Source organism: Heliangelus exortis, chromosome 2 (assembly GCF_036169615.1).
Source record: "Heliangelus exortis chromosome 2, bHelExo1.hap1, whole genome shotgun sequence".
Classification (NCBI taxonomy): domain Eukaryota; kingdom Metazoa; phylum Chordata; class Aves; order Apodiformes; family Trochilidae; genus Heliangelus; species Heliangelus exortis.
Window position 1 is genome coordinate 61,700,991 of NC_092423.1, and position 25,271 is coordinate 61,726,261.

The 25,271-nt window shown below is 42.6% G+C and overlaps 2 protein-coding genes across 4 annotated transcripts in view; one reads left to right on the forward strand and one right to left on the reverse strand.

Moving 5' to 3' along the window:
- Positions 1-9,388, reverse strand: part of RANBP9 (RAN binding protein 9) — a 42,459-nt gene extending 33,071 nt beyond the window's left edge. Inside the window, exon 1 of one of the 3 annotated variants that reach the window (XM_071736363.1) lies at positions 8,499-9,385. In XM_071736363.1, coding sequence (XP_071592464.1) covers positions 8,499-8,967 — 469 coding nt within the window. In that variant the 5' untranslated portion in view covers positions 8,968-9,385. Of the gene's footprint in view, positions 1-8,498 lie in introns of all 3 variants that reach the window. The other 2 variants (XM_071736362.1, XM_071736364.1) reach the window with 2 other exon arrangements.
- The window catches only part of SIRT5 (sirtuin 5), a 79,636-nt gene that overhangs the window by 47,658 nt on the left and 6,707 nt on the right, over positions 1-25,271 (forward strand). The window lies entirely within an intron of this gene.

Sequence of the window (25,271 nt, forward strand, 5' to 3'; positions counted from 1 at the left end):
TGACTCTATGAATAAGATGGCAATAAGGAACAGATTGTCATTGTCATAAAAATAATTCACACAAATCCCATGCCCACTCCTGTGTGAATCTGAAGCATGAAATGAGATGACTCTTCTGAGTGTGTTGTAGGAATCACTTGGACTACAGCACTCCAGCTGTCATCTCAAGTCTCAGACATTAAGGCCCACTACACCTGCATAGCAACTGACAAGCGTATGAAAAATAAATAACTAAACACACACTCCCTTCCAGTGGCATTAACACTAAAATTGTTGCTCAGGCACAGATTAATTATGTCTTATATACAGCAATTTGGGTCATACACCAAGGAAGAGACTGCAGGAAAATACCAGCACAGCCATCCAGAAAGATCAGACACAGCCAACCTACACCATTCCATCTCTCTCCACAGAGCCCTCTAGTGTAAAAATCGATAAAACAGTAAATGCTTATCTGCCTCTAGAGCTAGCACCAACCATCTCCTCTCAAACTAAATAGACTCGGCCAACAACTCTCCATTGGCCACATTTGCATCCAAAATTTTGCTAGCACAGCACAACTCACTCATTGAGATTAGGTGCAACCTACTAAGTTTTTAACTAGTTCACCTCAGTGTGTTACTACCTTAAAGCAACTACCCAACTATCTTCACTTTTCTGGATGCAACTGCATTACTTTCGGTATGTGATTACTGAACATTTCATAGAAAGATCCTTCCATCACCGCACCAGTTTTACAATATTAAGCTTATTACCTAATTTCTACTTGTTGTTTTCAGCAATCTCAACATGAGGGAAAAAAACCCGTAATTTGCTCCTCCACATGTAAGACAGCAAGCCTGCTTTATTGCTCACCATTTTTAAATTATTTCCTCAGGCTGTGTCAACCAAGGTAGTAACAAAGTATGTACCATTAGAGCTTCCATAGGTTTGCTTGGTTTCCTAAGTGCTGGTAGTTTACTATTTAGCTCTTATAAATTGGATTATCGTTCCTGAGTAATCAGAAATCCTTCAGGTAAAAGGTACACAAAAATTCACAAGCAGAACATTAAATTCCTGAGAGAACCCTTTAATTCAGACAGCTCAGAAAAATTGATGCATTAGTTAGGGGGGGTAGGGAGAAGGAAATACACTTCTTTTTTAAATGTCTTTAGGTTTTTACTTTAAAATAGGCTGTAAAGTTATCTTGGTTAACCTATGCATTTGACAATCTCTGTAGTTTCAATCTGAGTCTGTCTCCTTATCTGGGCAAGTCTTCCACATGGAAAACTTAACTAGTATGAACTAATCAAACACTATTGGAAATGTACATCTATTATCCATCAGACTTTTTTTTGTGAAATCACAAGCTAAGTGTTTGGAAACAATACAAATTTAAAGCATTCCTAGCACCACTTCCTGAAACTAGTCCCCTTTTCCCACTCCTTCTGCAATCCAGGCAGCTACCTACAAGGACATGCCATGAACCAGAATGATTAGCTGATCAGGCTTTAAGAAACATACCAGATTTTTTAAAGCAGCAGATCAGGTCCCTGATCCAGTTCACAACACAACCAAACCCAGCTGTCACACTGCAAACAAGAGGTCAACGCAGGGACAGAAGTAACAGGATACCTTACCAGTATTGCCAAATACTTCATGTGGTGAAGCAACATGCTTGGGGAAGTCAGTGCCCAAAACTACTTTCATCACATTAAAACAGAAGACATCCTAAATTTAGAACTGCTGTCCTTTTAATATAATCCCCTATGACTCCCATTTTACTTGAGTACACAGCTTTTATTTGCAGCTACTGAGTTATTGTTTCTAAAAGCAAATTCAAGAGCATCAAGAAACTGACTACTTTCAAATATTCCTAATACCTTTACATTGCCTCAACACACTAGTTGAGGCTTCCTGTACTGCCTGTACTGTACGCTGGATAACATGAGGAGTCAAGTGATACCAGTTATCAGCCAGCTTCAAAACAAGAGGCCTTGTACAGAAGCAGGTGTTACAACTGCAATATTTCTTACCAAAGGATATTACAGATACCACTGTTTAAGTCGTCACTGGGCAAGCTGCAGAACAGAAATTAGAACTGAGAAACTGCCTTCAGCTCAGGATGTCCTTCAGCTTAAAATGGCTGGAAACTGAGAGGAGAAACACAGATGCACCATATATACCCAACATGGCTTTGGAATTTTCTGTAGGCTCTCACTCATGGCCACTGTTTTTCCACGGGACACTGAGATGGGTGGCCCATTAACTTGACATTATACACTGCTGCCACATTCTTTGGTAACCTGAATCCCCACTTCCTTTCTGGTGAATAAAAAGCAACTTTGTCATCCAACTCTGAACTTCTGAATCAGAGGTTTTTAAACACCTGAAGTACATCATACGAATATTATTCTATGTTCCCTAAATCAGACCTCTTTCATGGTCACATGCTATAATTAAAATATTTCACAAAATCATAGAATGGCTTGGGTTGGAAGGGCCCCTAAAGATCATCTACTCCAACCTCCCTGCCATGGGCAGGGATGCCTCTCATCTAGACAAGGTTGCTCAAAGCCTCATCCAGCATGGCCTTGAATGCCTCCAGGAAGAGGGTATCAACAGCTTCTCAGTGCCATCTGTTTCAGAGTCTTACCACACTCATACTGAAGAACTTCATCCTAACATCCAGTGTAAACCTATCCAGTTTACAAGCACTTCCTTCCCCTTGTCCTGTCACTTGATACTCTTATGAGAAGTCCCTCTCCTGCCTTCCTGTAGGTTCCCTTCAGGTACTGGAAGGCAGCTGTAAGGTGCCCCCAGAGTCTTCTATTCAGGCTGAACAATCCCAGCTCCCTCAGCCTCTCCTCATAACAGAGGTGCTCCAGCCCCTGGATCATCTTTGTGGCCTTCATTCCAACAGATCTATGGCCTTACGGTGGGATAACCAGAACTACTTGATGCATCCTCAGATACAGTAGGCCTTCTGAGCTGCTTGAGTATACTCACTGCTGGCTCATGTTGAGCTTCTCATCAATCAACACCTCCAAGTCCTTCTTTTTAGGGCTGCTCTCAATCCACTCTGTACCCAGCTTCTAATTGTGCCTGGGATTGGTCCAACCCAGATGAAGGACCTTGCACTTGGGACTTTTTTAACCTCATGTCCTTTGCACTGGCCCCATTCTCAAGCCTGTTAAGGTCTCTCTGGATGGCATTCCTTCCCTCAGCTGAATCCACCACACCACACAGCTTGGTGTCATCAGCAAACTTGCTGAGGCTGCACTCAATGCCACTGTCCATCTCACTGGCAAAGATGTTAAACAGCACTGGACCCAGAACAGACCCCTGAGGAACTCCATTTGGCACTGATCTCCAGATGGACACTGAGCCATTGATCACAACTCAAGTGTGACCTTCTTGCCAGCTCCTTATCCATCAAGAGGTCCATCCATCAAATGGATGAGGCCCATGCCACTCCATCTTAGAGACAAGAATGTTAAGTACGACAGTGTCAAATGCCTTGGACAAGTCCAGATGGATTATGTCAGTAAGAATACTTCTTTTATCCATAAGAATACTTTCAAAGTATGTATTAAACACTAAAATTTAATATTTTTCAGCATTAAAAAGAGAATTCTAGAAACAGATGCACCGAGGTGGAGAAGGGAAAACTGATGTACAATGCCTGAACTTTACACTGTAAACCAGATCAGGAAAGTCCAATTACCAGAACTGCTTTTGACCGGGTTTTCATTAAAAGTGTTTAACAACTGTGAGTCAACCATGCTTAAGGAGTAAAGATTTATTTTATAAGTATTACCTTCATGGAAATTAGTGTCATCACTTGTTTGGCAAGATTAAATTTGACTGATCTAAATTAAAATTCCATCTACTTGAAAAAAAACAACCCCATCTTTGGGGAAGCCATTTCAGCTTTCAAAAGTATCATCTTTGAACATAAATCTAAGTGCATAATGCACAAGCACCAAATAGTTCAAAAGAAGTCTAGGGGAGTGTCCACCTAGACAAAAGTAAGCATGTTTATACAGTTTAAGTTTACACAAGCTGAACTGCAGTTATTTCCAACAGGTGGTTCGATGACTTACTCACATTGCCAAGTGCAAAATAATCAAGGCCTAATCTACTCTTGAATTAATTAATGAAAGTTTAAGTGAAACAAGAAAAAAGAGGAGACACAAACTACTGATTTTACTTCAACTTCTTCCCTAGTTTAAAAAAGGAAGACATCTCAGAGCTACAGAGGTGTCCAAACAAGGCAAACTTTGCTGTACTGAATGTATTTTCTAGTTTTTTCTTCCAGAAAAATTGATACTATCCTTGTATCACGGAGCAACAACACAGAACTACTACTATAGAATCCATAGAATCTTATAGTCCAATAGTCCAATTTCTATAATGGTTTGTACTGAAAACTAAAACAGTTGGGAGGTTTGTTTTGTTTTGTTTTTCAGTTTGACACTAGATAGAGACAGTTCAAAGGCAACTGCATTGTAAATAAATGTCTGGCTAAGATATCCTGGCCTGTGACACATCAGTTCATGCAATGGCAGCTTACTCAAAATTGCGTAACTTTCCTCAGCTTTTTTTTTTTTTTATAATCATTACAAGACTAACTTAAATGAAGTTACTTCAAGACTTTCCATTATTTTATCACTAACGATACAGTCTGTTTACCAAATTCTGTATACAGTTTCTTTAACAGTTACAATCTCTACTGAGTTTGTGTTTTTATCTCCTTATATTACCTAGCAGAGATTACTATTTTATTGAAACTGAACTTGGGTGTCTTAGTGGAACATTCATGTTACATACAGAATTTAGGAAATTCCTGTTTTTCAGCAAGATCCATGTGTTAACTCTGAATATTTTGGAAATACATGGGAATATACTTAAAGATGTCTTACCTTAACACCTACATATTGTGTGGTAACTATATGTAGTATACACTTGTGTGACCCCTTATGCTTTCTTTACCACTGACCTACAGCTCAGAACTGTTAATGTCACAATTAAGTGAAATAATATAAATTTTTCTCTGGTAGTGTTTTCATGTCTCCCTTACACAGATATATCATGAACAACAATCACTAGGTCAGTGTCAGCTTTCTATCACCTTGCACAGTAACTGGTAGCAAGACAGAAATGTGTCTGTCCATCTAATTAATGAAAATACTCCTGGGTATAGACTGTAATATATTACAGTATCACTGATGTCTATGTATATATTTCACATCCAAATTTTGATAAAGCTTCCTAATCTAGAGTCAGAATTCATCAAAGTATGTCAGAATAGCTCACAAAGTAAAGAAAATAACATGTTCTGGTCAACAATATGCCAGTGAACTCATCTTCCCTTCAATGACTTCCCCATGTATGTTTTCCTTTTCTTTTTTAAGTAACACTATGGTCCTGGGAGATAACACAAGAGCACTGACCTTTGGGTTTTGCTGACCCCCAACAAAATTTAAAGAGCTGTGTTCCTGATGCTAGACTGTATTTCTTTCTTTGAACACCCAGGCTTGACCAATGCCTAGTTTTTGTATTAGTTTTGCCTTTGAAACACTCTTGAGGATCTCTAAGCTTGCAAAGACCTTAAGCTCCAGAAACACAGTACACAAAACACTTCAGGGTAAAAAGACCTCTATTGCAGCTCATATTTCCATTCAAGTTGTCCACTGATAAGCAAGAGAACTAAAGGAAACTTCAAAATTGCACAGAGGGGATCATCATTCCTCTCACAAACCAAAGAAACAAAACTATCACTACTCACAATGCATTAGCACATTAAATGTATGAAGCCTTATAGGAAAAGGTGACTTTTAAAGCTTTTGCTCTAATTGTTTGCAGAGTCCATTTTTTAAGAGGCATAGCCTCAACACATGCAGGGTAGAAGGAAAGCACTGATATTACCAGCTTCTGCCTTCATCAGTCACAGACAGAAGGAAATTAATCCAGAGAAACTGTTCTATTTCCAGAAATCTACAGAGGTAGCAGAGAGCTCTTAAGTAAGCATATACAGTAACTACACTAGAGTAATAGAAAATCCTAAGAACTGCTTTTGATTACTGGCTTCTTTGGATAGACCTGGCTTCTCTGCTTTTCCCTGAGTATTTCGGTTCACGAATACAAAAGATCTTTATCCATGCTCGTTGTGCAATTCAAATTCCCCTTTAAAAAAAAAAGTCTACCATTCTTTCACTATTTAGATAACTTCAGAAGAGTGGAAAGTGCCAATATTCCACAAGGAGATACTTTGAATGCTTTCTTTTTTGAGACTCTTTTTTGCAACTAATTTGGAGAAATAAACATTTCTCAGTGCTAAGCACATTCTTACTTGCTATCTTCCCTTACTCTCCCCACTGAACGTCCTCATTTTCTTCACTTTCATTGTATTCTTAGGGCTGAAAGAGACAGGAGGGAGCAAAGGCAGATGTTTTAGTGTCCCCACAGTTCTCAGGTGGGAATGCCCTGATACCTTTCATTGTCTACCTCAGTTAGCAACTCCAGGTGCCAGGCTGGTATCACATACATGGGGCTGCCCTAACAGCCACCTTTATTAAATTACCAGGAAGAAAAGATGGGCCACTTAAGAGGCCATTCACACCCATCTGCAGTTAGGAGAAAGAAAAGTGTACACAAATTATGCTGGAGCCTCTCTGTAGTCCTCCAGGATAATCTAGGATCGCTTCAGCCTTCATCACTTACTATTATTTAAGAGCTATAGTAAAGGTATTTTATTATTACAACATAGTAACTGTGCTTTATAACTTCTGGTAGAGTATCCACAGTATTTCCTAGGTTACCTATACTTCAGAAATATGCAGAGCCTCTTGGGATTTTTAACACTAAGGCAAAGGAAAGAAGTGAAGAAAAACAGGGACAGGACAAATAAAGCTTGAAAATGTACTTCTTTGATTACAATAACAGGACAGAGAGGTTGTATCTCTGAACTCTAGTTCATTAGCAAAACAAGTTGGTAAAGCAAAACAAGCAGAAGGACTTGATGGCCACAAAGCTATGATCATCTTACATGAAAAAACCTCACCACACCACCAACACTAAGCACCAGAAAACATAGAATACTATTAAAAATAGAAGGTCATAAAACACTAAACAAAAGTCAAGAAATTCAAAGTTGAGTAATAAATAACATAACCTTAAATCACTCTGCATCCTAGAAACCTGCTTGATAGTCATGAACCTCCTTTATTACCTTTGCATGGTGCAATACACTTATCATTTTTAACTGTATTTTGTGTGTAATAGTAAAGCTTCTATTAATAAAAAAAAAGTCTGAGACTATCTAATCCTTTCATGGCACCAAAATCCTGCCATGTGTTTGTGTTGCCGTTTTCCTCCTCCAGTTAAACAGTAACATGTTTATCGAGATTTCACTTGAATTTCCCCACTGTAAACTCTGAGAAAGGGTAATTGCAAGGTTGTTGTTTTCCCCTCCCATTATGCTCATTTGACTACAGACTGACAAAAGATCCAGTTCTTCACAGCCAACTCAGAAGTGGTTTTGAATCCACACTTCCACTTTAGGACTCGGGCCTAGAACACCAGATGTGACTGTTTTTCCAGGTCAGAGTGTACTCCAGGTTTTATGATATTTCATAACAATCGACACAAGTTTTCCTTCTGCTGCCTCAAGCTGATTTATACAAATGCCTACTCTCATTTTTAGCTTGTCTTTGAAAATCAGTAACTTTTAACTATGAACCACGTAGACACACAGTTATAAAGTCACCTTTACAAATATAAGTCCTATTGTTAATCCTTCCCTCAAATCACTCTCTCGTCTGCACAATAGGTAAGCAAGGCTATTACCAGTGACTTTAATTCCATTTTTCAGTTTAAAAATAAATCGGGTTTTTCTCTGTGCTTTCCCATCCCGTCATTTCCGTGTTTAATAGCTTAACGCTTGCTGCTCTTAACTCCCTTTAACCCTTACTCAAGGGAAAAAAACAAAAAAAGAAAAAAAAAAAAAAAAGAAAAAAGCCAGTTCTTTTCTCGCTCATTACCATAAACAGGACACGTCATGCCGATTCTCCTTTATTCTCCTGCCTCAAACCCAAACCTGGTGATACCTGAATCCACGGAGGAAGTCTCACAGTTTACATAATGCCCACTCCAGAAGCATAAGGAGGCGGGGGCGGCCCCTTGCCCCCTCCCCCCCTCCCCACCCCCGCACCGCGACAGAAACGGGGGGAGGGGAAAGGAGATAAAAGCTAAAATAAGGAAAAACAAACCCCCTTCTCCCCTCGTTGCGAGCCATTTGGGGGGGGGAGGGCAGAAAACACAGAAAGAGAAGAAAGAGGGAGAAGAGCCTCTATTATTTCCTGTTATTGTTACTCCTGTGCCCATCGCCCGACGGAGGGGGTCGGGTCGCGTCGCTGCGCCCCGGCCCGCAGCCCCCGGCCCAGGGAGGACCCCCGCACCCCGCCGGGGCAGGGGGATGGGAGAGGGGGGTCACGGCGGCCCGGGCCGGCCCTCACCTTTGTAGTGTACCCGCAGGTTGTTCTGGGAGAGGCCGATGTAACTGAATTTGTCCTTCGGGCTCCAGGAGCGGGGCAACGGCGTCTCCTGCTCGTCCACGGCCGGGTAAAGCCTCTTCAGCCGCCGCTTCAGCTCCTTCTCCTGCTCGTTCAGGGCCGGGTCGCCGTGCGGGAACGGCGCCGGGGCGCTGGTGCCGGCGCCGGTGCTGCTACTGCTCCCCCCCGACAGGCCCAGCGCCGGGCCGGTACCGCCGCCCCCCGTCGTCGCGGGCCCGCTGCCGACGGCGGCGGGTGGCGGCGGCGGCGCAGCGGTGGCCGGCGGCGGAGGCGGATGGAGCAGGAGCGCGGCGGCCGGTGCGGGGCCAGGGCTGGCGGCGACAGAGGGGATCCCCGACGCCGGCGGGGGAGCGGAGGCCACCAAGGGGAGCTGCGGCGGCGGCGGCGGCTGTTGTTGCTGTTGTCCGGACATCCCGGCTCCGGCCTCCTCCTCCTCCTCCGCCGCCGCCACCTCCCGCGGTCGCGACTGTCACCGGACGGGCCCGGGGCGGAGCGACGAGCAGGCCCGGGCGCTGCGAAGTGAGGCGACCGCCGGCGGCTCTGTCCGGCGGGTCACCCCCAAAAAACGGAGCGTCTGGGAAGGGGGCGGGGTGTGGGGGGGCGATGCCAGTGACGGCGGCCCGGGGTGCTGCCCGATGGGAGCGGGAGCGTCGCGGTGGCGGCGGGGCCGGGGCCGTGCCGAAGGCGCGGGTGAGGCGGGGAGATCGGCGGCGGCGCCGGGCGGAAGCGAGGCGGGCGTAGAGAGCGCGCGCCAGGCGCCGCGGCAGGGCTGGCTCCCGGCTCCCGCCCCCCGCCCCGCTCCCGACTCGGCTCGGCTCGGCTCGGCTCGCCTCCTCGCTCGCGCGCGCGCGCGCTCCGTCTGGTCGGGGCGCGAGGCGCCGCCGTGCGTCCCCGAGTCAGCTGAGCGCGAGATCCTGCCCCGCCCGCCCCTTCCCCGCCACCCAGCCAACGGCGCGAGGGACCGGGGGGGGGGGGGGAGGAAAGAGGGGGAGAAGGGGGCGGAGCCTCCGCCCCGCGGCGGGCGCGAGGTCTGGGCGGTTGGGCGGGCGGCGAGGCGCGAGGGAGGCGGCGGCGGCGGCGAAGCGCTGAGGGGAGCGGGGGCTGGGGTGGGGGCACTGCGGGAGGAGGAGGAGGAGGAAGAAGAAGAAGAGGAGGAGGAGGAGGAAACGGGGATATGGTGGAAGGTTGTGCAGCCATCGGGAATGGTGGGCGGCCAGTATGGGAGCTGATAGGCGGCCAGTATGGGAGCTGATAGGCGGGCCTCGTTCCTGGAGTGGCGGGAGGATGCTCCCAGTTAGGCCCGTCCTGTCCGGTCTCGTCTGACCTCGCAGGCCCCGCTGGCGGACGAGGGCAAGGGGAAGTGCCACCAGGAACGGGGCAGGATGTCCCACGGGAAAGCGGGGTAATAACTCGGCTGAGGAGGACTGGAGGAGCAGAACAGTGTTGCCGGAGGGGTGTTTCGTTTTTTTCTTTTTTTGGTTTGCTTTGGTTTCCTTCGTTTTTTTGTTTTGTTTGTTTGTTTGTGGGGGTTTTGTGTTTTATTTGCTTGTTTTGGGGTTTTTTTTGTTTTTGCCTTTTTGCTTTGAGGTTTAAGTAAGCACGTCTTTGAAAACATCGGAAGAGGGAACGGGATTTTACAGGCAGGTCTTGAATCTGGAAGGCTGGGCACTTCACAAGACATTTCCAGCTGCCAGGGTTTTGGACATCAAGTCCAGAAGCAGGAAATAGGGGTGGTTAATTATTGCTGCTTCACCTCTGTGAAGGGGCTGGTGAGGTAATGAAGGTGTGACACTCTCAAAGGCTTGTAAGAAGCTAAACGTCTCTCACCTCTAGTCACCAAAATAGCCCGTGACATGAGCCTGTTCCATGGTGACCAAAATGCAGTTATCTAAAAATGCCGTATAGAAAGGAGCTGCAAATGATGGAAAAGTAGAAGTGCCCAGGGTAGGCGTCAAACAAGATGCTGAGTCATTACCGAGAGTCAACTATCCTGGCACCAGCATGCTCTCTCCTGCTGCATCTAGGTTTTCTTTCTACTATCTCAAGGTAAAAATGAAAAGCATGAAGCTTAGTAGCTGAAAGTTACAAGAATAAAAATAATTTTAAAAACCCAACAACCAAATACAGTGTTCATAAGTGTGGATGCACACTTAACTCTTTCAGACTTTGACGAAATTTTCCTATAGCTACCTCCAGCATCATGGCTCACTTAGCATTTATGGAAAAATATTTTATGCCACCCGTTTTGATATTGCCACTGTAAAATTCCTGTTTCTTGTAAAATAACAGGACAGCGGGTGGCATGGGCTTAATTCTTGACATTATTGCCTACCCTGATTGCTTGTATTCTGTTATTTGCCACCTTCTTAGGATAAATTATCCAAATCTGTCAAAACATTGTCTGTAGGCATTTTCAGAGAGACAGACTTTTATAAAAAACAGACTTACCCACCTCACTTTTTCTGAGGTAGGATATACTGTAGACTATGCCAGAGGAGAAAATAAATGCCTTTATGCAGAGGTATTCTAATACTTGGTATTAACAAGTATGTTGTCTGTTCCTCCTGTGGTCTGTTAGCTTACTTGTTTTCTGACTAGAGCTTCGTGAGGATTAGAGAGAGCACACAGATATTTACATAAAGGCCCAGTTTCTGCTTTCCAGTTGATGTAAATGAATTGGAACCTGTCAGATTTAGACATGCTACTCCTGTTCCTGTCTTACATGTTATTTTGCATTTTCGATATTGAACTTAATTAACTTATGTGATCCATTCGGTTTCCTTATGACTTCCTCATCATCACAGTCCCCTCTTATTTTGCTTAACTGAAGTAGTAACAGCTTTAAGTTTTACTATCTCACACTATACTCTCACTCTCTCTCTTCTGCATTGGTGCTAAACACACCAGCAATACGAGGTTTGCTATAGAGCTCTGATGTTGGCTGTCATTCTGCCACCACAGAAACTTGATGAATTCTGCCCTTTGTTTTCCATCTCCAGTTTTTGAGCTGTGATAGTACATTTCTCCTTGTCCAGTGACTACTTAGTTGCCTGAGTCATCTCTGGCTTAGTGATTTAATCAAACACCCTTTGAAACGCTGCAAAACACGAAGCAGCCCACCAAAACCTTTCTGGGGTTTGGGTGGGTTGCGTTTTATTTTTTGACATTTTCAAAGAATTTCAATTGGTGCAATAGCCAGAAATTATTTGGCTTTGCAGAAAAGCCTAGCTAGGCCTAATCTCATATGCAGAGATTTCTTCTGTATGCTTGCTTTTTAATTTATATTTACTTTTAGTAACCATTTCAACCAAAGAAAACGCAATCCAGCAGCTGAGGGTATTTTTTTTTTTTTTTTGCCTCCTCTTGGACGTATCAACAAGGTGTCAATGTGTTGGGAACGAGTTTTAGTGTGAGTGCAGGTGATCAGCTCCCTTTGCCATTCCAGGACCCAGGTTCTCCAGGCATCAGCTCACCCCTTGGCTCTGTCAGGGAACCCAGAGCTAGAGGAGAGAGGAGAGCAGCCCCTGACTGACACAGCAGTAGGAATAAAGCTCTCCCACTCACACAAGCACATCCTCTGCTGGCAATGGAGCGTTCTGAACGGCTGCAGAGTTGCTGAGGTTAATTTAACTCCTGGATCCTGTGTTGGCTGCTCCTCGTGTTTTCATGAAGAGTGAGTAAGTGTGCTGTGACCATCTGTGGCAGTGATGCCAATTGTAGCCTTGCTGTCGTCAAGAAACAGAGGCAGGATTCTCCTTGGGAGTCTATTTCTGTGCCTGTCCTTTTGTCCACCCTGTAGGACCAAGCCTCCTAGATACGTGAGTCGGTACATGTCCTAGGTCTTCCCAGCCTGACAAATTTCCAGCTACTTTCTAACTGAAATCTAATACATCCCATTTGTAGTGATGGTGACTGTTTGCTGTTAATTGTTTAGTATTTGCCCTTACATTTTTTCAGATGCATAGTTTCTTTGTAACTGTTTTGGAATTAATTTTCTCACCTTCAAGAAGCTGCTTGGAAATCAGTAGTGTGTTATTCGTTGTACCTGCTCTGCTGACTGGTCTTAATAAGAAAAGAAAGAGAAGTAGGCTATGATATTTCAACAGTGTCAAGGATAGATCTCTTCAAACTACCTGGAGGATTTTTTTTTTGCTGAACCCTTTGCTATTTGGACTATTTTTTTCCTTCTAATTTAATTGCTCATATATAGGATAGGTTTGAGGAACTGACAAATGACAGACTTGCCAAAATGAATCACACATGAATTATAGGCCATCATCAGCTATTAACTTGGTTGAATCAAATGGTAATCAAGTTGCAATTTACAGTATTACTGTATTGCTGCTCACACATAACACGGTGCTGCTGCTTTTATAAAACTGAGCAATCCGCTAATAGAAATAGTTTTGGTGTATGAGTCATCTACACCTGTGCCTATCTTAGACCAAGAGTGATTAGGAATCACTCTTGTTTGCTGATGCTTCAGTTGTGTTATTTATATATACATATATTTATGAAAAACATTTATACAGGGAAACATCCAGATAAACAGCTGTTTAGTTTTTGGTACCAGGCTTGTTCTCTATTCTGTTCCTACCTTTCTGGTATATCCATGGGCACTGTGATCTGTGGGGACCCCAAGTTTTGTAAAAGTATGACCCACTCTTTCTGCAAAATCTCACCACATCTAATCTCTATAGTCCGTTTTCTTTGAATTTCTTTGCATTTTGTTAATGAGTTGAAAGTTTATTCATAGATAACTTCATGCTTTTCTTCCAAGTTGTTATTCATAGCTCTTTACCATGTTCTTTTTCCACACTGAAAAACAATTATTTTTGATCAATTTCTGGTGCATAAGGTGGGGTTTTTTTGCCCACTATTAAAAGACAGTTTAGGGAGAACTGAAACTATATTAATCGGGATAGATTATATATAGAAGTTTTTTATAGTCACTGTTGTTTGGGCTACTGTATAAGCATTGTATTCTAAATAAAATGTCAAAATGAACACAAATAAAATGCCCTCCAAGCTGAATAGAATGTGTTTTATTCACAAGACAAATGTATGTGGGGGCAGGATAGAAACTATGATGAGACACATTGGTTTATTCCTTTTGTGAAAACAAATATCAAACCATAGAACTATTAGAGAAGTGATTTTCAGCTGGTGGGTCAAGATCCATTTCCGAGTCATCATGAATTTCTGCCGAGTGTGGAAGCAAGTTGGCATGATTTAACTGTTGAAATATAAGGGAAAAAAGCATTGCAGACTGACAGAAAAAAAAAAAAAAAAAAAAAAAAAAAAAAATCAGAGTGGCCAGAATGTCTATAGTAAAGGAATTTTTTTTTTTTGCTACATCAGCCTGGACTAAAAAATCCCTTTGTGGTTTGAAGCCAACTGAAGTGAGGTCAAAGGACAGGAAAAGACAAAAAGGAAGAAGCAAAGAGCTGATCATCCTCCTTAGCCTAATGGACTGAAGCACTCTCCTTTTCCCCTTGCCCTGGCTGGGCATACCAGCAGCCTGCCTCCTGCGAGAGGCTGGATGAGTTCCAGCACCCTTGTAACTAATGAGGGGTAGGTGGGTGACAAAACTGCCCAGTTTGGCAACTGCTGTGTGTCTGGGCACCACAGAGCATCCCCTGTGTGATGTTTAGGATGGAAATTCCCAAGTCGTGCGCTTTCGGTAAACATTTTAAAGTTCCCTGGCAAACCCAGCAGTGCTTTGTTTCCAGTCGGTGCATTGGTAGGGTGCCCATTACCATAGATGAGCAAGCTCAAAGACTGCAGGCTTTCAGAAACACATGGGATGTGTCAAGCTGACCCACTTCTTGAAAGCCAGGCTAGGCCTTTGTGAAATGTCCTGTACTTGTTAGATGTTGGGATGTCAAGAATGTTTAAGTCTCCACTGATGGGATAATTACTGTTATGGTGTTTATGGAGGTGGGAGGGCCCTAAGGGAAAAGGAGGCCAAAAAGGAGAATCAGGAAGTAAGATGAGTAAGGCTCTAGGAATTGCACGCAGATGGAGTTTCATCGTGGCTTTTTTTTTTTTTTTCTCTTTAGTTCACTTGGCTCTTCAGTAAAATAGATGTTTACATTTGAGAAACTACTTTTTCCCGTCTGGATTTCTCACACCTAGAAATTCAAATGTTCCACATGCTCATCTTAGTGGCAGAAGCACGTTTGAAATGGACTTTGGAAACGTGAAACTGTCAGGTGAAGACACCTGGTTTCAATAATTTTTAGTTATTGCAGCTACTCCTAGTCTTGCTGCCAGTCTATAGACTGCCTCTTTCAAATCTCTTCCAGGGGAACAGGTTAGCATGAAATCCTGAATATCTGCTGCAATCTGAAATCCTGAAAATTTGCTGCCCTTCTTAGTTGGTAGTATTTTACTGTACCGGATTGATATTTCTGTAATGATTTATGAGATATATTAAATATTTCAGAAGCCTGTGGGGAGCAGATGCAGTTGCCTCCTTTAAGAGTATAAAAACCATGCATCCACAAAGCAGATCATGTGATAAAATGGGAAATATTCTTCTAACTTGGTTCGGTTATAGTAACCTTGGAGAACACTTGCATAATAGAGTGACTAAAATACTTCAAGCGAGGTTATGATTTTGCAGGTGATTGTTTTTAAGATTAACTTGCCATTATATATACTGTCATGATTGCAATGTGTATGCTCAGAAGCTTGGAGGAAGAGTAGCTTCCTCTTTTAGTACATAGTATTATTATTATGATCAGCAATTACTGTTGTTTGCCTAGCCACACCTATGCTAACCTCTGTCATCAACAATATTGTTTAATCAGCTTAAAAATGACTGAATCTTATCTGCTGGGGAAATTCTTTTACCTTATGAACTTCCCTGTGTGAGGATACTGTTGAGCATGATATGAAAATCTTTACTATGTAGAAAACACAGCATTGCCACTGATCTGTTACAGTTACATGGTACTGCTCTTCTTGGAAATGTCTTAATAAAGTCAGTTTTCTTTTCTGGGAACCAAAATGCTGAGAAAGACTGAGAGGTTGTCTGATGTCCTCTTCCCTCCATGGCTGGACCAGTTGCCCTACAAGTATTGCTGACAAGCACTTGCCTAAACTCTTCTTAAAACTTCCTGTGACTGATATCCTAACAGTTTTCTCTTGTGTTTTGACTAGCAACAATTTAAGGGAATTCTTGAGTGGTTCGAACAGACATATTTAATCTGGATAGTCTGAAAACTAAATGGAATACAAGCATTTCTGTCGCTTTAATAAAAATTCAACAGTGCTTCCAGAAATCTAAAATTTAAGTTTTGATCCAGATTTGCATTGCCACAGTAAATGTTCAAAACCCATGAGTCAATGCCCACCCACAAATGAAATTGGCTTAAAAGCCCATTTTCTTAAAAATAAGACATTTAGAGAGGATGGGTAGGTGGCTGATTATTTGCCATCTGTTTTCTGAGCTTTTGGGAGACCTTCTTTTCATATTTACATGCTTTTGCCATACAGAAGAATTAAAAACTTGCTTAAAAAATGGAAAGGATGGGATTCTTACTGCAGTCCCTTGACTTCGGCAGCTGAAAAAAGTATTGAAGGATTTGCAATGAAATAATGAAAATCAGCACCACCTAATTTGACCTGACAAGATTCTAACATCATCTCAATGTTACAGCTTTGTAGAGGAACAAGCAGTAGCCTGTATATGCAGATTCCCTCATATTAAGTATTCCTAGTATTTTTTGAGAAAGGTTGAGGGAAAATGTGGAAAGCAAATCTTCCCCATCTTAAAAAAACTCTCCTAGCATTCTACTGTATATTGCTAACTTCAGTTCACTTTTCTGTTTCCTGAGGTAATTAATGTATAATAATGCTTGTTAATAAGCAAATGGTGTCTAGACTCCCAGGCCCAGTATGTAAGGTTTCATAGAAGAGAGGAATTTTTATTTTTTTTTTAAATATAAAGATTGCAGGAAACTAACAATTGAGTGTTGTCATGGATTTGTCACACTTGACTGGTTCTTGGTAATTAAAGGAGGGCTTTGATAAGCAAGTGGTTTACTTAATTTTAATGGTCTGTGGTTTGTAGTTCTAGGATAAATTTGCTTGTTAAAGGCTCCTTATTCCTTCTACTGAATATGTAATGTTGTTGATGTGCCAAGCAACTTAACAAAACTCTGTGGATACAAACAGCTGCTTTTATATAGGGTTTTACCATTAGCTGCTGGTCTTGTTGAGAGCACAGTTCTAGTACCTCCCAAGTACACTCAAGTGCCATATTAAAATCAAATGGCAGGTAGCATTTTCCCCCAGCTCTAAACTAACCCTTACAAAAGCACAGTCTATAGGAGGCCATATCTTGTAGAAAAGGTCATTACTTCTCCCTAACCCATAGCATGAAGCTGTACTGGAGAACCAGCTCATTAGTGAGAGCAATACAAATCACATATGAAGAATCCTGTCCTTAGCTTAATTAAGTCAGATTTTTCTTGTCTGTTGCACCAAGCCACCTAGATTCTCAGATGAGGGTTCATGATTTTAAAAAATGTTCATTTGAGACTCTGAAGAACCTGGAAATCCATTTCTAGAAATTCTTGCCAGGCTGCAGAAAGGCAAGAACTGGTACATGCTTCATGTTCTGATTAACATAAGGTTCCTGGGCCACACAGGCCAGTGAGTGACACACTGTGGAAGTGTACTGGAACCTATCAGACACTACAATTTCTCTCTGCTGAAGGCTTGCACTGGTCGTGGATCAGCTGGTGGTGAGTTTTGCTGGGAACAAATCTAGTGCAGCCATCAGGAACAAACATTCTGTGTCAGTAATAAAAGCAAGAATCACTGCACTGACCATCTTGTTAGGTATCTTAGATAAGTTCTCGACTCGGTTCTGTCGGTGGTTAACGGAGAAACACGGGTACCTGGAGGATATTGCTCCCCATTGACAAAAAAGAGATGAACTGGTTACTGCTTAATCAAGCATTCTGCATTCTGGAAAAAGTTATATGTGAGCATGCAAACACAGACTACCAGGGTAGAAGTGCAGTCAGAGAGAAAGAGTAAAAGCTGCAAAGCCTAATTCAGAGTAACGTATTTAGTATTATGAAGCTTGATTTTGAAACCTTTTTAATGGTCTTACAATATTTTTATAGGAACAACATATTTCCTTTAAACTGTCTGTATGGGAAATTCAAATTGATGCCATTTTAGATTTAATTTGTGGGGGGGTTGTTTGCTTTTAAGTGATTTCTTTTTGTAGATATTTGACTCCTAGAGACAGCATATTGTTCAAAGCATGCTTCTGCTCTCCAAAGCCTTTAGCTCCAGCATGAATTCCTTTATTTGATGCAGTTTAGCACGAGGGTCTTTACCTGGCCCTGTGGGTCCTGAGTGAGCTGTTAGGCTCTGCCTCCTGACTGCTCTGGTGGCACCAGGACATGCCTGGTCAGCACAAAGCCCAGCTGTGTCTACAGCCCAACCTGGCACACAGGTGGCCCAGCAGGAAAAGCAGCAGTGGGTAAGGCCTGGCTCACCATCCCACTTCCCTGCCTGAGCATAGTGTTTGAACAAGGAGAACAGGAGTAGCAGTGGATAAATGCTGGAGAGGTGGGACCAAAAGCTGCTGAAGATGTGGTGCAGCTGACGTGAGATGTGACTCAGTGACATGTCACCCTTGGCTCACAGGAAAGGGTGAGACAGATCTTGGGCAAGAGGAAATACACCTGCAGGATTAAACCCTTTGTAGCAAAAATAGCCTCTTCATTTATTTTCACTGCTAATCCAGGACCTGCTGTATGTAGTATGAGACATTAATGCTGGACCTAATTGTTGACTGCCCCTCACTCACCTCTAGGATGATATCTGACCTTTTGCAAACTTGATACTTCTTTACAACATTTTCCCTCTACCCTCCAAACCTCAGTCTGTTTTCTGGAATCAATTTTCCTGCTCTGTATCCTTTCATCTCTTTTTATGCAGAAGTAAGAGTTCCTTGTGGGCAGAGATGCTTATTTGTCTGTTATAATTTATCCACTGTATGGGAATCATGTAGTTATATAAAGCAGTGATACTATTAATAGCAGAGTAGGCAGCAACTTCTCTTTCAAACTTTTAATCCAAACTATCAATTTAGCTAGAAACATGATCTATAATAAAGGTGGCAAAGTCTTATGTACAGAAGGAATATGGAATCACAGTGAAAAATGCAGGAAAAATAAATAATATAACCATTTCTACCCACAGAGAGTATAAAAACACAGCCACATAAGTCTTCTAAATGTTCCTTGGTCAGGTTTGTGCTTACAGCTTGGTATTGGCTCAGGCAGGACTGATCTGAACTGGAAGACAAAAATCAGCAAAGACTGCTGGAGCAACAGTGCAGGAAAAGTTTAGGACACCCACCCACCCCGACCCCCCCACCCCCACTGTAACAAGGACCTAATAATTCCTTTTTAATGAATAATTGGTAACAAATGTGTTCAAAAACAGTATTAAAAAATTGGCCAGCAAGAAGTGCCAAATGATGATTATCTGGTCTCGTGTCTTCGGGCTTTGGCAACCAAGGGTTCTCTATGTTTCTGAAGAAAAGAAGGGTAACGATGACTTCCAGCAGCATCTTGTCAAGAGGTGGTACCAAAGATGGACATCAGTGCTGCCTGACAGACAATTTTTAATACAAGGTCCTAAAAGCAAGGGAGGATAGGAAGAGGATGAAGGGTTGTATACAACTAGAATTAGCCCTGTCTTTTATCAAAACCCTGTATAGTTTCTGAGCCTGTTCAACTTTGACATTATACTTGAATTTTTAACTGAGAAGAAAGGTCACACTATACAGGTAGAATATCTGCCCTCAAATGCTTAGTGCAGAAGTTAAAAAGCATGGTAGGAAGGGGCCAAGTATCTACTAACGTATTGAATTTAAAGACACTGTCAAATCAGCAAAGCCTGAATTGTTACTCTATTTATTTACTTATCGTTAAGTGATACAACATTCTCTTCCACGTCCTGAAAGTCATTACCACAGTGTATTTATTTTGGCTTCTTGGTGATGTCGAACATCCAGTACTGTGCCTTTTACAAACACGTACACGAAAAAAACCCTCAGTAATTCACACTTCTTCAGTGCTGCCAAGAACACAGCTAAGCGTAACCAAGCTGCATATGGTTTGACTGTGGTAAAATGTCTGCACCCTGCCTACACTACAGGTGTAGCTCCACGAGATGAAGCAGTCCAGCTAGGTTTCAAGGGCTGGTAGAATCCTCCTTGAGGGAACTTGAGTGCCTGGTAGAAGAGATGTTCTCAACTGGCTTCCAGTTTGATTCCTCTATCTTGTATCCTGTACCTTAAATGAGTTATATTAATTTTTGTGGTGCTTCTGTCCACTTGCATTCTGATTCATGTTTTTCTCCCACGGTTATGAAGCATTTGGGAAAACAATTTGACCAACAGTGCCTTGGTTACAAAATCAGCAGATGCATAAGACAAATTCTTGCATTTGGCATTGCAAGATGATACCCTTAAAACAAACATTAAAATACTGGGCACTGCATGGCTTTGCCTTTGTTTACTGGGGGTCAGGTGATGGACAAAAGCATTAACCCAAATGCTGCAAAAATCTCTTAACTGGCAGCTCCAAAACAGAAGTCCTAGTCCTGATCCTCTGCATTTGTACTAGCAGGATTTTGAACTCCTGTGGATTCTGACTGGTAACTCTAACTTCACATTGGTGCTTAGTGTATCAGGTATCAAAGCCAGGGCCTCGTATCTAAACAGGAATGGAAATGTTTGCTACTAAGGGATGCAAAATATTTGGGCTACGAAGTGTGTAGCTGAGGAAATAAACATGGGGTAATAGAGAAACGGCAAGACAGTAGTAATCTGACTAATCCCTCTTTTGGGACAATTGTTTTGATATGTAGTCGAACTCCAGTTGTGAACTTCAGAGGTAAGATAAACTGATTACTGTACAGTATCACCACTATGTATGTTATGAAGTTGCAAGAACCTTTCCCATAGTTGATGGTATTAAAAAAAATGTATCTAGTACTAACATGAATTTTCTTTTTTAAGACATGATCAAGCATAAGGGTGAAACAGGAAACATCTTTTCAAATTAACTCATGCATCTCTAGCACAATTACTTGGCTGTTGAGCTTGCATCTCTTTAGATCTCCTCTATCTGATGATAGGAAAGTCACTGCAAGGTAGATTTAATCTGGCTGTTGGGTATTTTTTGAAGAAGCAGAGACTACAGAAAACTTTCCTGACTTGACAGACCTTCTGCGTGGAGTTTGGTGAAACCAGGGTACGCAGTTACAGGCATAAGAAATGTTGTATCTATTCCCTCAGAGAAAGAGAGAGAAAAGACAAAGAAAATAAAAATTAGAACCAATGAGCAAAATCTGCACCAATTAAACATGCTCCAAGTAGGTCACAAATATGTAATTCAAAAGCTTATCTCTATTTCTGTTGTTCCTCTTTTAAATGGACTGAGAAAAATAAATATTCAGAATTTGTCTCTTCACCAGTTTTGTTAGAGGTTAATAGGCACTTTGATAGGTGTTGGTCTTCAGTCAGGCTTTCCTCTGTAGAAAAAATAAATGGAAAATATAGTATGTAAGTCTACTACATCAACAAAATTGTTGGTGTAAACACAGACTGTGAACTATATAGCCTTTCATCTGCAGATTTCCATGTGCTTTCGAAAAGGAAGGGTTATAACCCTGCTCTTACCGCTGGCAAAATGGTGGTGAAGAGGTGCAGTGACTTGGCCAGAAGTCACACAGCTGGCCAGGGTCAAAAGTGTAGACAAATCCCAGGATTAATTCTTGATCCTAGAAGCTGCCTCAAAATAAATAATACAGAGAATTGTGCAATGGAGTATACTCTCGGGAACAGTGGGAGAACATAAGATGGAAACAGATATAAAAGCCTGAAATACTGCGAAGTAATTAGATTTAAGACAAGAAAATAACCCTGGAAGTTTTATCAAGGTATTCCATACATTTACCAGCAGAGCGTTCAGGTGGAAGTTAACCTGTGTGGCAAGAATTATGGTGTTCAGCCCTCCTGATCTACAGGTGTCTCGGGGCAATCTGCAGTCCAGTTGGACATCCCTAAGCCCTTCTGTTTGGGCACTGCCGTGTGTATGTGCTTTTCAACTCTTCACTCTGCCTCAGCCGTCTGACTGACCGCACAGGCCCAGGACTAATGGTTGACAGACTGGTTTCCTACAAGCTTATTTTGCAGCTCTGGTATTTTGAGTAATCTGAATTTCATTCATCCCTTCAGAAAATCAGTGTCAGCAGTCAGTCCTGAGGGAGTCAGGCCTTTGGGCCCTGGGCAGCAGCAGAAGCACCCAGATGGAGATAAAGTCATTAACATCTGCTTTCATTAGTCTGTGTAATTTCCCCTGGCTACTTGTCACCATTCTTTTCCATAAGATTCTCCTGCAAACTCCTCTGAGTTTGGGCTGCTTCACAAAACAGTCTCTCATATTCATCCTGTTTCTTCTGTTTTTCTTTCTAACAGCCCACAAGACTTTCTGCTTGTCTCTTCAGGCCAGTCATACCTTTAAAATAACCTCATCGTGTGATTAAAATCCCTCATCTGGAATATGTTGCTTAGCTACCTCCCAGCTGAAGGTCAGGCTTAAAAACTACTTTGCCCTTGGTTGTAGCCACCTACTTTTTGGTTCTGCGTGAACAGGTCATTAAGGTTTAGTAACACCTGGCCAGCCCTTCTCCCGGAGCCCTCGGAAACACAGCCCAGCAGGAGGTTGTATGCCAAGAACAGTCACTCAGCGTTTATGTCAGACGTGCACAAGATACGAATGTTGAACGGGCCTGGGATGGATTCTTCAAATCCTTGCATGTGTTATCCCAGGGCGTGGGGCCAGCTCCCTCGCTGGCCCTTCTCCAGCACTGCCATGAAGTACGAGTCCTCCCAGGGCTGTGCTGCAACAGGGAGAGCAGTCTGGGGGCTGCCAGGTTACCTGGCTAGAAGAGTGCTTGTTGCTGCTCACTCCTTGCCGGGGCATCAGGCCTCACCCTTTGCAGGAGTGCCAGGGATCCCGCCCCAGCGCGCACGTTCCCCGGGACGCCAGATGAATTATAGATGAGTCAGCCAGAATTTTTCCACACTCTTCCGCTGCTGCACAGTGCTCGTTGCCAGCTGAGCTGTGGTTTTTCAACCACTGTCTGGGCCTAGTGTTTCTAACACTAAAAAAAAATTAAAAAAAAAAAAAAAAAAAAAAAAAAAAAAAAAAAGGAAAATTGCTCTTGGTTTTCTGACAGAATGCTCCACAGCGGGGCACGGGGAATCCTGGTGCTTGTGCAGCAGCAGGCCCCTGCATCCTTATCTTTTTGCTGGATAGCCCAGCATGTGTTAGAAATCACTCGGTCCTTTCTGCCTGCTTTGCTCCTCTGTCCCTCCCACTAGCTGAGTGTATCGACAGAGTCAATTAGAAGAGACAGCAGCAATGCTGAAACTGATTTGAATTTCAACCAGGATCTGCTAGCAACTAGAGCTATGAACAGAGATCTGAGAGCAGGCAGTTGTTAACCAAGGAACTACTGACTGCCCCTGTACGCTTAAGGTATTATTTCTAAATTATTCCAGTCCTTAGCTAGATTCAGATTTATTTATTTCCAGCATATGTTGATTTCTTTTGCTCTTCTGCAAGCACATGAAATCCATGTGGTCTTAATTTGTGATGATCATGGAAAAGAAACAGAACAGTTCTAGAAACATTTGCCATGAGACAAAGCACAAAATCCTTCTACAACAGGGTTTGATGAGTACTCTCAGAAAGATTGTAGCTTTTGTAAGTGCTTGCAGTGATAAAGCAGCACTGATGTCAAACTATACAGCATGGGAGACTAAGCAGTAATTCAAGCCTTATTATAATTTCCATTATCTGCATTCAAGTTGCATCTAGAACTCCCAATCAAAACAGGCTTCAGCTGTGCTGAACACTACATCCATAGAAATGACAGTTTGTACTTTAAAGCACTTAGTGTCTAAATAGACAATGTGGAATAAACTGGTGTGAAGTCAAAGAAAGGCAAGAAAGATCCCTACTGGCTCTTTACCTAGACACAATCAGTAGGCTCCTTGGCTGCATTCAAAGAGGGCTGAACTCCACGTTTATCTTAAGACAGCCTGAAAACTCACTGATTTCAATGGGAAAGAAACACAGGAGTCCATTTCTCTGAACAACATGTATGACCCCTGAATCCAGCCCTGAGGAGGAATTAAAAAATGAATGACATATTGTTTCACAGCCTGAAGTGGAACCAGAGAGCACAGGAAGGAATACAGGGCAATTATGCTTTTGGGGAGCCCATAACCAGCGTCTCCTGCAATTGCCCATAGCAGCAAGAGAGTCCTTGATTTGCACAATCCTTCCTTTACAGCTATTCAAATGCAGATGTCCCACTCAGCTCTTTTGAGTTCCCTGAGCTGGGCTAGTTGCATTTGGCCTTATTTACGTAGCATATAATTGCAATTATTCATGCACACATTTCATGACACCTTTGCCGTGGTAATCAAAAGGGCTCCTGTGGCTGTCCAGCCAGAATATGATCCAAGCACAATCCTGTGATGAAATTAATTAATCTTTACCCCAAAGTACTCTATCCACCTTATTTCTAGCTTTCGTTTCCTGCCGTGGGATGTGGCCATGCCTTTGTCCATAGGATGACAGAGCCCCTTGCAGACAAGAACCTGCACAGCCTACTGTTCATTGTCAGGTTCCCTCTTAGTCTTCTTTTCAATAAACTAAAGAGACTGATTGTAAGTCTCCTAACATAAATCAGCTTTGCTTAGGTATCACGTAACTCTTATTGCTCCACTGTGCAGCCTAAATTGTCAACATCATTTTTCTCAAGCGTAGGCAGCAGAACAAGACGCTATTCCCTTAATGTTACTGTAATATCACCTCTTTACTCTTACAGGAGGTATTCTGCACCCAGGGATCACATCAGCCTCCTTATTCACCACGTTGCTCCGGCTGCTCCTGTGCTGAGGGTTGCCCACGTGATGGGGTTCGTCGCTGATTCTTGGAATGCTGTCATTCATTCGAAACTGTCTGCACTGCTGCAGTAAGCACGGGTTCTCCTGCAAGTGAGAGAGTACAGATCACTGTAAATCACCTTTCATTTTTTGCCTCATGACCACATCAGCATTGCACCTACTGTGGGATGGCCACAGGCAGTGAGGTGTGCAGCAATTCCTCTGCAGACCGCTACTTAAACATTCCCATCATCCTATGAAAAAAAAAACCAACATTTAGTCATGAACAATGAATCACTGAACAAATTTCTATATTGGTCTGAACTGTGTCCACTTTTCCATGCTGCAAAGGCCCCATAGTCCAAGGTTTCCTGTACAGCATATCTTCTTGAAGGAGGCTCCTTTCTTTAAAGATATGAGTATCTGTCTAAGAAAAAACCCAGAGCTACAAGGTGGGAATCGGTGAAGGGCTGTCTATTTTTCTTTCAATATAAACATGCAGTGCTAGGTTTAGAAACTATATAACAATGCAAGGTTTCTATGTGCACATTTATTTACTCAGAGAATTTTATTCTGCTTTTTAAAGACTAGACCAAACCAAATCAAAGGACTACAGAAGTAGTTGTGTTGTGTGTTCCAGGTACGGCAGCACAATGGTGCAAGTCAATGTAATGTAATGTCTTTAGTTAGATAGATGAGTTTTTAACTAC